Source organism: Rhinopithecus roxellana, chromosome 20, assembly GCF_007565055.1.
Source record: "Rhinopithecus roxellana isolate Shanxi Qingling chromosome 20, ASM756505v1, whole genome shotgun sequence".
Lineage (NCBI taxonomy): Eukaryota > Metazoa > Chordata > Mammalia > Primates > Cercopithecidae > Rhinopithecus > Rhinopithecus roxellana.
Window position 1 is genome coordinate 56,397,956 of NC_044568.1, and position 13,767 is coordinate 56,411,722.

Here is a 13,767-nt window from a genome sequence, read left to right on the forward strand (position 1 = left end):
CTTGCATGGGAGCTTGACGGGGGTGACTCAGGAACCGGGGGTGCCACTGTCAGGGGAGGGGGACAGAAGCATCACTCTGGTGGCCGTGCACAGCTTAAATCAGGAGTCATCAACTCCAGTGTTCCCAGAGGGCCCGGTGAGCAAATAAACGAGAGCAGTATTAATATTTGTAAAGCACCTAGAATAGCATCTGAAACAGAAAACAGAAAGAAGCACATTTCCGAAGCGCCTTCTGCCTAACCAGCAGCAGGACAGACTCGCTGATGAGTTTCATTGTTCACTGCCTGTCTCCCCTGCCGGGACACAAGCTCCAGGGGGGTAGGGGGCTTGTCTTTGCTTGAATTCCCAGATGGTGCCTGGCACAAAGTACACATTCAACATGCGGGGAGGCCAGCAAAGCAGATGGCACAGGAAGCCCAGCCGACAGGTAGCACCAGGTAGCACCAGCTGCAAACCGCGGCTGGATTTTCTGATTGTTTTTAAAGAGAACCTGGAAATTCCCAGCGTATTGTGAAATATCCTAATTTTAAAAATGGTGTTTAAATTAAACAGAGCACATCTACAGGCTTTGTGGGGTGACGAGGGCAGAAAGCTAAGTCCCCCTGGACCCGTGAACTCATGCGGGCCACTGCTGGGGGAAGACAGAGATGGGGCTGGGACTACCGGCCCCACTGTACAGGGCAACACCTCCTCTTCCGTGCCTACAATCCCCGGGCAGCACAGCTGGAAGCAGCTGGGGCAAGCCTCCCTTACCAACTCCCACACATGGCTGGGTGGGCAACTGCGCACCTCCTTCGGCAGCAGGGTGACAACACAGCCCACATGGAGCTCTGCCTGCGCGTGCTGCTTGGCGTGGAGCCGGTGATGGCGGAGGGAAGGCAAACAACATAAAGGGGTCTGGGGGGAGGCGTTTTACCTCTGAGAGCAGTTTCGAGACAATTTCCAGTGGGGCCTGGTTGATGGAGTCGTCCTGCAGGGGGGATGTCAGGGCCATGTCCACCAGGGTCCGGATCTCTTTCAAGACAACTTCCCAGCGGCTTGGGTTACTCAGCACTTTCTTATATTTGTAAATCTTTTTCTGGTTGAAAGAGATAAAGAGACAGCAACATGTTACTCATGTAAGGAGGGCAGAAGATGGAAGACAATCAAAGAATCAGATGGGTTAGGGTGAAAAGGCCCTGAGAAACTGCCAACTTGGCCCAGTCCCCGTTTATGAGGAAACTGACACCCCGAGAGAGGAAGGGTCTCGTTCAAAGCCACAGGGTGCGTTTGCAGCCGGGCCTCCTGACACTAAAGACTCATTTCCCACACAGGCTCACTTCCGCCCGATGATAATCCTTGATAGATGACCTTTTTCTTTTTTCCTGTTTTTTGTTTTTGTTTTTGCTAAAAGGATGAGGAAACCGAGGTACACAAGAGGTTAGAAAATTTGCCCAAGACTCTAGAGTTGGCAGAGCTGAGACAGAAACCTGCGTCCTGACTCTCAAGCCAGTACCGTCACCACCATACTATACTGTCTCCACACAGTTTCCAATGACTTAAAAAACAAAATGGGGAGATTTCTCTTTTAGATCGTATCTTTTGCCAAACTCATTCCCCAGGGATTCAAGTGCAGTAACAGTGGGAATGGTCAGTCCACAAAGGGGCTTTCTCTGAGTTGAAGGCACTGTTTCCGCCTACACCATTCCCAAGAGGTCACCTGAAGACAGGTAGTCAGCCAGGGAACATGACAGACAGGATTAAGGCTGGGAATTAAACTCCAGCCAGGTAGGGACTAAACCCAGAATGCTCCCCTGGAAACCCAGCGCTGCCCTCCGCATCCACCTGGTGAGGAAGAGAAGAGTGCTCTCACCTTCGCTTGGGCGCTGTGTCGAAGCCAGAGAGTGGTTGGGGCAGGGGCTGCTGCCTCCCTGGATGTGAGGCAGGGTTAGTTCCGCCTCTCTGACATCATGGAAACGGAGGCCCTCGGAAGGCGGAGGTCTGGGCCAAGCGCTCCCTCCACCCCCGCCCTGGCTCCTGCCTTTGCAGCTGCCTGCCCCACTGCACCCGGCCTGCTTGAGAGACTTTCTAACTGGATGAACTCCTTCGTTAAGTGCTCTGCTCCTTAGGGAGAGCCTAATTTTAGTATCACCGTGCCAGCAGCCAGCTGGGGTGACATGTCACAATCTCTGAGCCACAGTCAGAAAGAGGAGGGGGGAGAGGAGGGTCCCTTGCTGACCGCTAAGGCTCAAACAGAAACCTACAAGCTGCCAGAGCCTACCTGACCGCTTAGTTTCTGAGCTAGGAATTATCAAGCGGTCTTGGGACGCACTGCTATCAAGGAAATATTTGGGAGACACATTCCATGCCAAGTCGAACAGTTACTTCTGTCGGTGAGGCACAGTGGTGGGATGGGACGTGGACCTGAGTCGGAAAGATCTGGTTCTTCCTAGAAAACTTTCACCTTCTGAGCCTTAGGGTCCTGTTCTGTAAGTCAGCCTCAAAAATAACCTGTATCTCTTTCCATCTGTAACCCTTATCCATCCTAGACCCATGTGGTCCACTCTATGGAGTCGCATTCCAAAGTAAAGTCCAGCCAAAACAGCCAAGAGTAACAAAAAGGAACACTGAGACTGCATCTGTCTCTTGAAAAACTGAAGGAGATGAAGTGTAAAACCTAGGCCAATACGGCATCCCATCTTCCTCCTCTCCGTTATTTTCCCACACCCCATGGTTTTCTGGGGCCTCTGATACACTCATTGCCACTGGTGTTGCCTCCATGAACTCACACCAAAGACGGTTTTCAGTACCCCCACATCACCCCAAGTCTTTCCCGTCATCTCTCCCTTCTCCTCTCTCTGCTCCTTTCTCCTTCTCTCTAGTTCTTTCATCTACCCACCTGCCTACCTTTCTCTCCTCCTTCCAGCACCCTGGTCTTACTGTTCTTTGCCCATTCACCCATTCCACATCAAGAATTAGAAAGAGATCAGCTCTTCTCATAGGCCCAGGAGGGCAAAGGAGGCCAAGGCAGCCCAGCATTCCCCAGGCAGCAGGAGGGGAAAGAGCAGAAACATTCCCTTGCCAGCCATTGGAGACCCTAAGAGTATGGGAAGACACGCGTGACAAGTTGTCGGGGGTGAGCATACAGTGAAGAGTAAACATGCTGTTGATATTGATGATGGTGACAGTGACTACTGGCTGAACTTCATTAATGCCAAGATGTACCCAGTCCACTGAGGTGTCTCTGGAACCATAACCAGCCTTCTTCCTAGTTACTGTCAGCCGAAGCCACCCTATCTTAGTGCTGTGAGCAGGATGTGCTGCCTGAGCAGCACAACGAAATCTGTGCAAAACACAACATGTCTGAAGCAAGAACCCTGCCTGTTCCAGACGATGAATGCTCCTTTGAGCCTTAGAGTCTGTGGTTTCAGTTTGTATCCAGAGAATTGTTTAATTTTTAAAAGGCCATGAAATGATCACACAAAATCCACCATATATCAAGCCCCAAAGCAAACCACAGCGATCCACACCCATGTCTTCCCACAGCAGACTGCAGATTTGCATGGAGTCTGGGCTCTAAGTGGACTCTTCTGATCAGCTGCACATTATTTACTTTTGAAAGATTAATGACTTCATTCTTTTGGTAAAGATGCATGCTCATTGCAAAAAATCTAAACCATACTGAAAAGCACAAAGAAGAGGATAAGTTTTAAAAGGCCTCAAAAATCCCACAACCCAGAAATAGCCACCATTAATATTTCGTGAACATCATTCCAGCAAAGTCTCATTTAAACTTTGCAAAATACAACCAGCCCTGAGGTGGGTGGCTGTGAGTACAACCTCCTGTTCTCCACACACAGACGCCACTCAAGATGCAGAGGCGACCAGTCTGAGGCATAGCCGGGCCCAGTGGGCAATGCTGGCACCAACACAGCTTCAGAGATGAGCCCTCGGGGTCGATGCACCCAGCCTCAGCTCATCCACAGCTCCCCTTCTTTGAGAGGGGAGGACAACAGCTTTCCCGGGAGGGCCCAAGCCCTTGTTTCACAGGCATCCACGGGAGAGTCTGCAGAGGCTGTATTCAGAGCCAGAAGGTCCCAGGGCTTGTACCAAGGGCTAACATTTCATGAGGACATACCATGTGCCAGGCACAGTGCTAGCTCTTATGAGCTTTATCTCACTCAATCCTCACAGTATTCCATGAGTTGGGGGCTTGTCATAGGGAAGACCCTGAGACAAGGGACTGAGCACAAATGGCTTACTGATTTAAGAGGGACTGGCAGGAAATATTGGTGGGGAGAGTGGAGAAGTGAGACGGGGAAGAGAAGACGGTCAATAAACGGGGCATTGTCAAGCACATGATATGGGCAATGAGGGCTCACTCCTGCTGGGGGCTCTAGGGGACAGTGCAGATCACACTCACAGCTGACGGTCCTAAAGAGTGAAGGAGCCGGCCATTTGTCCATCAGTTCCCTAAACTCCTCAGGGATTTTTTTCTTTTTTTTTTTCTGAGACAGTCTTGCTCTGTCACTCAGGCTGGAGTGTAGTGGTGAGATCTCGGCTCACTGAAATCTCCACTTCCCGGGTTCAAGTGATTCTCCTGCCTCAACCTCCCAAGTAACTGGGATTACAGGTGTGCACCACCATGACCAGCTAATTTTTGTATTTTTAGTAGAGATAGGGTTCACCATGTTGGCCAGGCTGGTCTTGAACTCCTGATCTCATGACCCGCCCACCTCGGCCTCCCAAAGTGGTGGGATTACAGGCGAGAGCCACCACACCAGGCCAACTCTTCAGGGCTTCTGACTGCCCTGTGCCCAGGCCAGAGTGATCCCAGAGCCAGCAAAAAGCATGCACTCGCGCAGGGTCACAGGTGTTCATGGTGAGCAGCCTGCAGCCCTCACGTGATGCTGAGGGGGTGGCCAGCTGCAGCTTTTGCCAGAGGACTGTTGGCTTCTCTGTGCACAGAAGCCTATCACGGCCCCGAGAGGTCAAGCAACTTGCCCAGAGTCAAGCAGCTAGAAAGGGACAATTCAGGAGTGAAAACTGGCTCTGGCCATTGCAAAGCTCTTTCCATCACATCAGTGAGGGCCAGCAGGGTCGGGTGGAGAGGATATCAGACTTGCCAAGAGATCCTGAAGGAGGTGTCAAGGATGCTTGGTGGCATAGGGACAAGATCCAGAAACAAGCCCATGAGGCTCTGAGAGTGGAGGCCAGGTAACCAGAAGGTGGTGGAAGTGGCAGGGAGAGGGTGGGCTACAGCGTTGTGGGTGCGGGCTGCAGGCAGGCCCCTGTTCCTAGAAGAGGCTCTGAGCCCCAGGTCAGGGTGGTCACAGGGATGAGGGAGACTTGTCCGGGATCAACAGGGCCCTGTTCCCCCTCCCTAGGTGACAAATTAGCATGCCTCATCCCAGGAACTCTGATGAGCTCATCAGGTGATGAATCATGGTGGAGCTGGGACAGGGACGCCTCCGGAATCCCCGCTCCAGGCTCCCTGGAGGCTGGCCCTCAGCTTTGCAATATGGTCTTCCTGCTGAGTGCACTTTGCCAGGTGGGGTGGGTGGCCTGGTGGTTTGTCTAGCATGGACCCCACAGGCCACTGGATTCCTCTGAAGTGGGAAGTACACAGGGGCCTTGGAACTGTTCTGTGGCTGGGCACATGACCTGGTGTTTTCACTGAAAGGGACTGACTTAGAGCAGGGTTGGTGAACTACAGCATGCGGGTGAAACCCAGCCCCTTGCCTGTTTTTGTTCGATGAAACCAAGAATGCTCTCATAAACTGTAGGAGTTATGACGGAAAATAAACACAGAATATGCAACAGAAATCGAATGCGGTCCACAAAGCTCCAAATATTTGCTATCTGGCCCTTTACAGAAAAAAGTTTGCCAAGCTCTGGCTTTAAAAGTCAAACTCCAGTCTAGGAGTAAGCATGCAAAAAAAGACGCTCAATGTCAATTAGCCCTCAGGAAAACGCAAGCTAAAACTATGAAGAGATACCACTTCACCCTATGAGCATGGCTGTCATAGAAAAAGACAGACAATACCAAGTGTTGGCAAAGGTGTGGAGAAACTGGGAATCTTGTGTGTTGCTGGTGGGAAGGTAAACCAGTACAGCCACCATGGAAAATCATTTGAAAGTGTCTTAAAACATTATACATAAATTTATCATATGACCCAGCAATTTTGTTCCTAGAAGTCTACCCAAGAGAAAGAGAAACAAACTCCAAAGACACGCCCAAGAATGTCCATAGCAGCATTCTTCACAGAAACAGCTTAAATTCAACAACTGATGAATGGATAAACAAAATGTGCTATAACCATTCAACCAAACAGTATTTGGCAATAAAAAGAATTGAATTACCCATATGCTGCAAGACGGATGCACATCATAAGCACTACGCTAACGGAAAGAAACCAGACACAAAAGACATATTGTATGATTTCTCTTATGTGAAATGTCTAGAAAAGGCAATTTTATAGAGACAGAAAGTGGAACATTCATTGCCTGGGGCACGGAACAGGAATGAGACTGCAAACAAGCATCAGGGCATCTTTCAAGATGGTGGAAATGTTCTAAAACTTAATTGTGGTGACAGTTGTACAACTTCAATAAATTTACTAAAATCACTGAATTGTATACTCACAGTGGGTGAATTTTATGGTATGTGGATTCTATTTCAATAAAGCCTTTTTTAAAGAATGCTATCCTAGGGAAGCAGTCATCAGATAAAACCAAAGGTAGTATGGCTCAGTGGCAAAGAGGATAGGCTTCACGAGCAGTCTCCATATCAAATCTAAGCTCTACTTCATCCATCCACCCATCCATCATCCACCCACCCACCTACCATTCACCCACACATCCATCCATCTGCCCAACCACCCATCCATCCATTCATCCATCTATCTACCCACCCATCCATCCACTCACCATCCAACCATCCATCCATCCATCCATCTATCCAACCACCCACCCACCCACCCACCCACCCATGCACCCACCCACTAATCCATCCACTCATTCATTCATCCATCTACTTATCCATCCAACCATTCACCTACCCACCCAACGATCCGCCCACCCATCCATCCTTCACCCACCTCACCATCCATTCATCACCCACCTCACCATCCATTCATCACCCATCTACCATCCATACTTCCATCACTCAGTCATCCCTCTATTCACCATTCCATCCAATCATCCATGAAGATCTACTAAGATGTGCCAAGCACTACGTTCAGTACTAAGGATAACCATGGTGAACAAAGCAGGCAAGCCCCGGTGCTCATGAAACTTACAGTCTATTACTTGCATCAGTTTCCTTGTCTGCAAATCAGCATAAGAATAACTACTGTCAAAGGCTTGCTGTGACTATTCCATGAGATAATACATAAAACACTTAGCTCAGTTCCTGGCTAAACAGCAGCTCTGATTGTTATCACCTACCAAGTTCTGTAAAGGAGTAGTCCGGGGAGGCAGAACTCAGGAGGGCTCCCCACATCCGAGCCCAAGCCCCACCAGCCAGCAGCAAGCAGAGACAGCAGGCAGAGCCTCCTGCTTCCCGTCTGGCAGAGTCAGCCACTCCAGCGCTGTCCTCACCCTCTCTGCTTGTCAAGTAAGGGACGTTACCTGGGCAACACTTGCCATCACTGTGGCAACTGTTCTCCTGGCAGAGGCAAGCATATATGCCAGGGTTCTCAGGCCAGGGAAAGCAGAGCCTGTTGCTCCTCCACAGGAGACAAGTCGTCAGCAGGAATGTGCCCCTTGCCAGGAGAGGAGTGACTAAGAATGCACTGGAAGCACGTCGCGCCAGGCAGGGGCTGCTGCTCTGCTGCTCTGCTGCTTGCCGCAGCCTCTGGGGCTCGCACGCGTACACACACAAGCACGCATGCTCCCCACCACCTGTCGTGAAGGGAGGACGCTGCATGGGCGCACCCATGGAACTGCAGAGTGGAGGAGGACCCCACAGGGAAACATGAGCCAGGGAGGAGCCAGCCCGGTTTTGAAAACTTTTTCCAGTGCAGGTCCTAGAGCTGAACTGCCTAGTCAAGAAGCTACAAGCCCCAGGTGACTACTCACACTGAACTTCATTAAAATGAAATACAACCACAAATCCAGCACCTCGATCGCATCGTAACATTATTCGATAATACTCATAACTGGACTCGGTAGCCAGCTGTGTCTAGTGGTGACTGTAATGGCGCAGATAGAGAACGTTTTCATCGTCGCAGAATGCTCTGTCGGGCAGTGCTATCCCAAAGCCTTGGTGTCCCTGTCACCACACCCCCGGGGGCCCCGGAGCATGTGTGTTTGCTTCTTCCCATCACTGCTGAGGTCTAGTATGTGTGTGGCACTGCATTCGGCCAGAGGAAAGGGCCCCTGCCTACCTCCTCCCATGGGAGACTCCCCTCTCCAAGCCCCCATCTCACTGGGACCCCACCTTGGAATTTTCTCAAAAGGTCTACCAAGGTGCAATGTCCCCAATTGTGCCTTGCACACCCAGGGAGAATGACTGGCTGGTTATCTTCTCTGGCTTCCCTGATTCAAGACTCGCTATGGCTGCAGACACTAAGTGTGTAGGAAATAATTTGCTATCTCCAGCAAGCCATGGCTTCCGGGAGGACTGGACACTTGCGAGGTAGAATTTTTGGCCTTCTCGAGTCCTCCAGAATAGCTTCCCTTCAATCCTGTGAGCATCAGAGACTGTCACGCTACCTTCAGATATAACGTAGGCCTCATCAGTGTTACCCCCAAACTGCCCTTCTGGCCGCCAAGTCTTCATCATCACCTAAAACCAGCTCACAACCTCTCAGCTCCCTGCTGGTGCACCCCCCACAGAGACACTCTGGGTCAAACACGGCGCCCTGGCCTCATTCCCCATGCCTGCTAGCCCACGTCACGAAATCAGCCTCGGCGCCTTGGCTACAATTTCCCAGGGAAGGAGGCAGCACTGTCCCAATTATCTGTGCACATTTCCAGTGAAACACATGGGCACCAGGCCCACGATGACTGGAGGGCATCTGTGATCTGATTGTGGAGTATAAAACGACGAGAAGATACTCCACTTCACTAGAAAGTGACACCCCCAAAATCTCATTCTTAAAGAAATAGTGTAAATGTGTGTTTTGTTTGTTTTTGTTACAGGTCAGAGCTTTAGGGTCAACGGTGCTTCTGGGATTAGATTGAACACTATTTTTTTTCTCTCTGATTGGGATTCTTTCCTTGCCCCAGGCTTGGTAGGGACAACCCCAGTGCCTCTGGGAATCACACAGGGGCTTTACCAGTCACAGCCCATCACTCTGGCCTGAGAAACCAGGCTCTCTGAGGGACCAGGGGACTGCCATCACTATACACACATACATATAGATTTACTTCATTGAGGAAAAATTCACATACCATAAAATTAACCATTTACTTTATTTATTTATTTACTTTTTGAGACGGAATCTCGCTCTGTCACCCAGGCAGTGGCATGATCTCGGCTCACTGCCACCTCTGCCTCCTGGGTTCAAGCGATTCTCCTGCCTCAGCCTCCGGAGTAGCTGGGACGACAGGCGCCTGCCACCACACCCAGCTAATTTTTGTATTTTTAGTAGAGATGGCATTTCACACCATGTTGGCCAGCTGGTCTCGAACTCCTGACCTCAGATGATCCGCCACCTTGGCCTCCTAAAGTGCTGGGATTACAGGCGTGAGCCATTGCACCCGGCCACCATTAACCCTTTTACAGTGAATAGTTCAGTGGCATTTAGCACAGTGTTGTGTAACCACCACCACTATTTCCAAAACTTTTCCATCACTTCCAAGGAAACCTTGTTAAGCTGTTACTTCCTATTATACTCTCCCCCATCCCCTGGGCAACCACCAATCTGCTTGCTGTCCCTGGATTCCCCTATTCTGAACATTGCGTATATGTGGAATCATACACTGTGTGTCCTTTCGGGACCACGATGAGGCCTGGGAATCTGCATTAAGCAGCTTCCAGGTGAGACAGATGTCCCCGAGCCCTCTAAGCAGCAAGGTTCTCACCCACATGCCTCACTTCCTCTCCTCTACAAGGTGGATGTGTTACAGAGGAGAGGAGGGGTTCACACCTTGCGCACGTCACACAGCTGGTGTTGTGGGTGGAACCATGTCTGCCAAAACCGTTGTGGGTTAAAATGTGTCTTCCACTGCATATCAATCACACACGATGTGGCCTTTTGTTCACTTAGCATAACAAGGTTCATCCAGCTGTGGCAGCTGTCAGTGCTTCACCCCTTTCCATGACTAACAGTCCACTGCATGGAGATGCTGCAATTTATTTCTCTTCCTTCCTCTCTCTGTCTTTCTGTCTCTCTTTCTCTCTCTCTCTCTCTTTTTCTTTCTTTGTTTCTCGAGATGGAGTCTCGCTCTGTCACCCAGGCTGGAGTGCAGTGGTGCAATCCCAACTCACTGCAAACTCTGCCTCCCAGGTTCAAGCAATTCTCCTGCCTCAGCCTCCCGAGTAGCTGGGACTACAGGCACCCGCCACCACTCCTGGCTAATTTTTACATTTTTAGTAGAGACGGGGTTTCGCCATGTTGTCCAGGCTGGGGGTCTCGAACTCCTGACCTCAGGTGAGCCACCGTACCCGGCGGATATACTGTAATTTCTTTGTTAATCCACTGATGAACTCTTGGGTTGTCTCCACCGTAGGCTATCACAAATAGTGCTGCTATGCACATATATTGTTGCTTTTTGCCCTGCCCCTGTGCCTCAGCTGCACTGAATCAGTTTAAGTTTTGCCACAGGACAGCACACGGTGTAAGGCGGTCTTTTAGGGGACCTCGATTTACCCCACACAATTACTGAACTCTGTTACTTGCTGGTCCAACTAATTCACAGATGAATTAATCAATGCTTACCTTTCAGGACTCATGTTTTCAAGGTGGGTGGAGGGACGCCTACTCTGAGTAGGGCACTGTCTCTATGGAGGGGCGGGGAGTGGGGGAAATGATACAGAGATAAGACAAACCAGCCCCTGCACACTCCCAGTCTGGCTGAAGGGTGAGGCAGGGCACAGAACATTCTAACGAAACTACTCATTACAGTCATAATGGCTACTACGCATCAAGTGCTGACATTTTCCAAGAACAACAACCATGCATACTGGGTTGTGATGAATGATGAGTGACAAGACAGCAGAAAAGCCATCACTTCTGGAGGGCACTCCAGGCCAGGTCCTGTGCTAAACACTTTGTATAAATACATTTTAAATCATCCCAGCCACTCAATGAGGTGAGTGGTATAATGTAAGTCCCATTTTACAGATGAGAACATCGAGGCTGAGAGAGGTAAGTCATGCATTTACTAAGAGCCAGGCAGAATTGGGATCCAGGTCTAGCTCTGGATCCTGAGCACCTGACCATCATGCTACTCTGAGAGGCAAACCTGAGCACTTTCTACGCCTTGATCAATGCTTCTGTTGCCTTTAAATTGGAGAGTTGAGCCTCACCTCCTCGGCTTCCCAGCAGCAGTTGCAGGCTGGTGTAGCTGGGTGCCCAGTGGGCACCTGCCTGAAAAGCTGACTCCTGGGGAGATGGGCAATTTGTTGGCAAGAGGGGAAAACGCCTGGGCACTCAGCCCCAAGTGCCCACCGGTGGTGGCCTCCGGTGGTCAATGCTGCTTCCAAGGAAACAAACAGTGGGAACTCAGGCGGGCATCCTGCGCCGCTGTCTCTGCAGCATCGGCTGGTTGCCTAGGTAACCACGTGCCTGGCTGTTGAGGAGATGAGCTGGCCTTGGTGTCAGGCTCCCAGCTGAGTACCACATCCTACCTGGCTCTTCAGGCCAGCTGCGCTGTGGGCAAAATCCAATCATCATGTGGATGTGTTTGAGCACATCAAAAAAAAATTGTATGTAGCTGTTTTCCTCGCTGAGCTAGGAGCTCCTTAGGGGCAGGGATGACGTGTCACCTGTTCCTTCGATATGTTGGATGGTGACTGCAGCCACCCAGGGAAGGTGCTCTCGGTGTTTGTTGCAGGTAGAACAGGCAGTGGGGAGAATGAAAATTGGCATTGATGGCTAACATGCGTCAGGTGCTGCTTTAGGCCAGGCCCTGCACCAAATCCTTTCACCTACCCTGCAACTCTCAAACATTCATGTGGACAGGAATTGCCTGGGGGTCTGGTTACCATGCAGATTCCAGCTCAGTAGAGCTGGGCAAGGCCTGGGGATCTGCATTTAAGCAGCTTCCAGGTGAGACAGATGTTTCTGAGCCCTCTAAGAAGCAAGGCTCTCACCTACACGCCTCATTTCATGGTGGACGTGCTGCAGAGGAGAGGAGGGACTCATACCTTGCCCAGGTCACACAGCTGGTGTTGCCTGTGTCTGCCCAAAACATATGCCCAAGTCCTAAGCCCAGCATCTGTGACTATGACTTTCTTTGGAAATGGGGTCTTCGCAGACATAATCAAGTTAAGATGAGGTCACACTGGATTAGAGTTGGCCCTAAATCCAATGACTGGCGTCGTTATAAAAAGGCCATGTGGACACACACACGCTCCAGAGAGACCTCCATGTATGGAGGCAGAGCCTGGATGCCAAGGCGCATCAAGGATTGCTGGAGACCATCAGAAGCTGGGGGAGGCCAGGAAAAGACCCTCCCCTAGAGTCTCAGAAGCAATGTGGCCCTGCTGACACCTTGATTTTGGACATCTAGCCCCAGAATTGTATGAGAACAAATTTTTGTGGCTTTAAGCAACACAATTTATGGAAATTTATCATAGCAGCTGCTGGAAGCCCAGACAGCTATAAGGAGCAAGCAAGGACTGACCCCAGGATGCCTGGTCCCAGTCGCTCTGCCATCTTACTGCAGTGATTCGAGTTGAGCCATCCAGCCCCTCATTTCACAGAGGGCAGCAGGGTCCTCTGCAACTACGGTTGGGAAGGTGTGAGCTGTGTTTGGAACTGGTTGGGTTTTCTTTCCCTGGGGCATTGCGGGGGCCTGATGTCCTCTCCTGTTCTTGCTGCATCAGGGGACGGAAATGCTGACTTTTACCCTAAGGCCTGCCCCCAGCCCATTACCCGATTGCATAAGCCCTGGCCCTGCCCTGTGTCAGAAACAGCACATCTGGGCACCTGCATCATCAGTGAGGTCAGAGGGAGCCACCTGGGGACCCAGGAGGCTACGGGAGGAACTTCCAGGAGAATTCAGGCAGGGACGTCAGCACGGGGCTCGCACAGGGTCCCTGGCAAAGAGGAGCTGTCGCGGAGGATTCCGGCCCCGAGCTGTCCTCTCACACAAAGTCGCACATCAGCTGACACCAGCAGCCACCATCAGGCCAGCCAACAGCCCAGGGCTTCCTATGTACTGGGCCCTGTGCTGATGTGTGCCCCAGATGACTCTGTCAGGGAGGGTTCTTGACCCTGGCTACACATTAAAACCACCCGAGGGGCTTAGAATTCCAAGAACGGAGTCCAACCCCAGGCCAATCCCATCAGACTGGTGTTGGGTGTGGGCGGAACCTACGCATCAGGACTTTTTTGAGCGCCGGTATATTTAAAAGTACATTCGCACACCCATGTTCATAGCAGTGTCATTCATAACAGCCAAAAGGCAGAGGCAACCCAGGTCCACCAATGGATAAAGAGAGACATAAGGTGTGGTCTACCCATTCACTGCAGCATTATTCTGCCTTAAAAAAGAAGGAAATCCTGACGCATGCCATGCTCTGAATGAACCCTGGGACATGAGGCTGAGATAAGGCAGCCACCAAAGGCCAAATCTTGTGTGATTCCATGCATATGGGGTCCCTAGAGTAGA

General features: G+C 50.8%; 1 protein-coding gene across 3 annotated transcripts in view; it reads right to left on the bottom strand.

Annotated features, from left to right (window-relative positions):
- The window catches only part of CMIP (c-Maf inducing protein), a 271,489-nt gene that overhangs the window by 59,200 nt on the left and 198,522 nt on the right, over positions 1-13,767 (bottom strand). For all 3 annotated transcript variants that reach the window (XM_010375146.2, XM_010375147.2, XM_030924359.1), the window contains one exon: positions 917-1,078. In XM_010375146.2, coding sequence (XP_010373448.1) covers positions 917-1,078 — 162 coding nt within the window. The remainder of the gene's footprint in view (positions 1-916; positions 1,079-13,767) is intronic.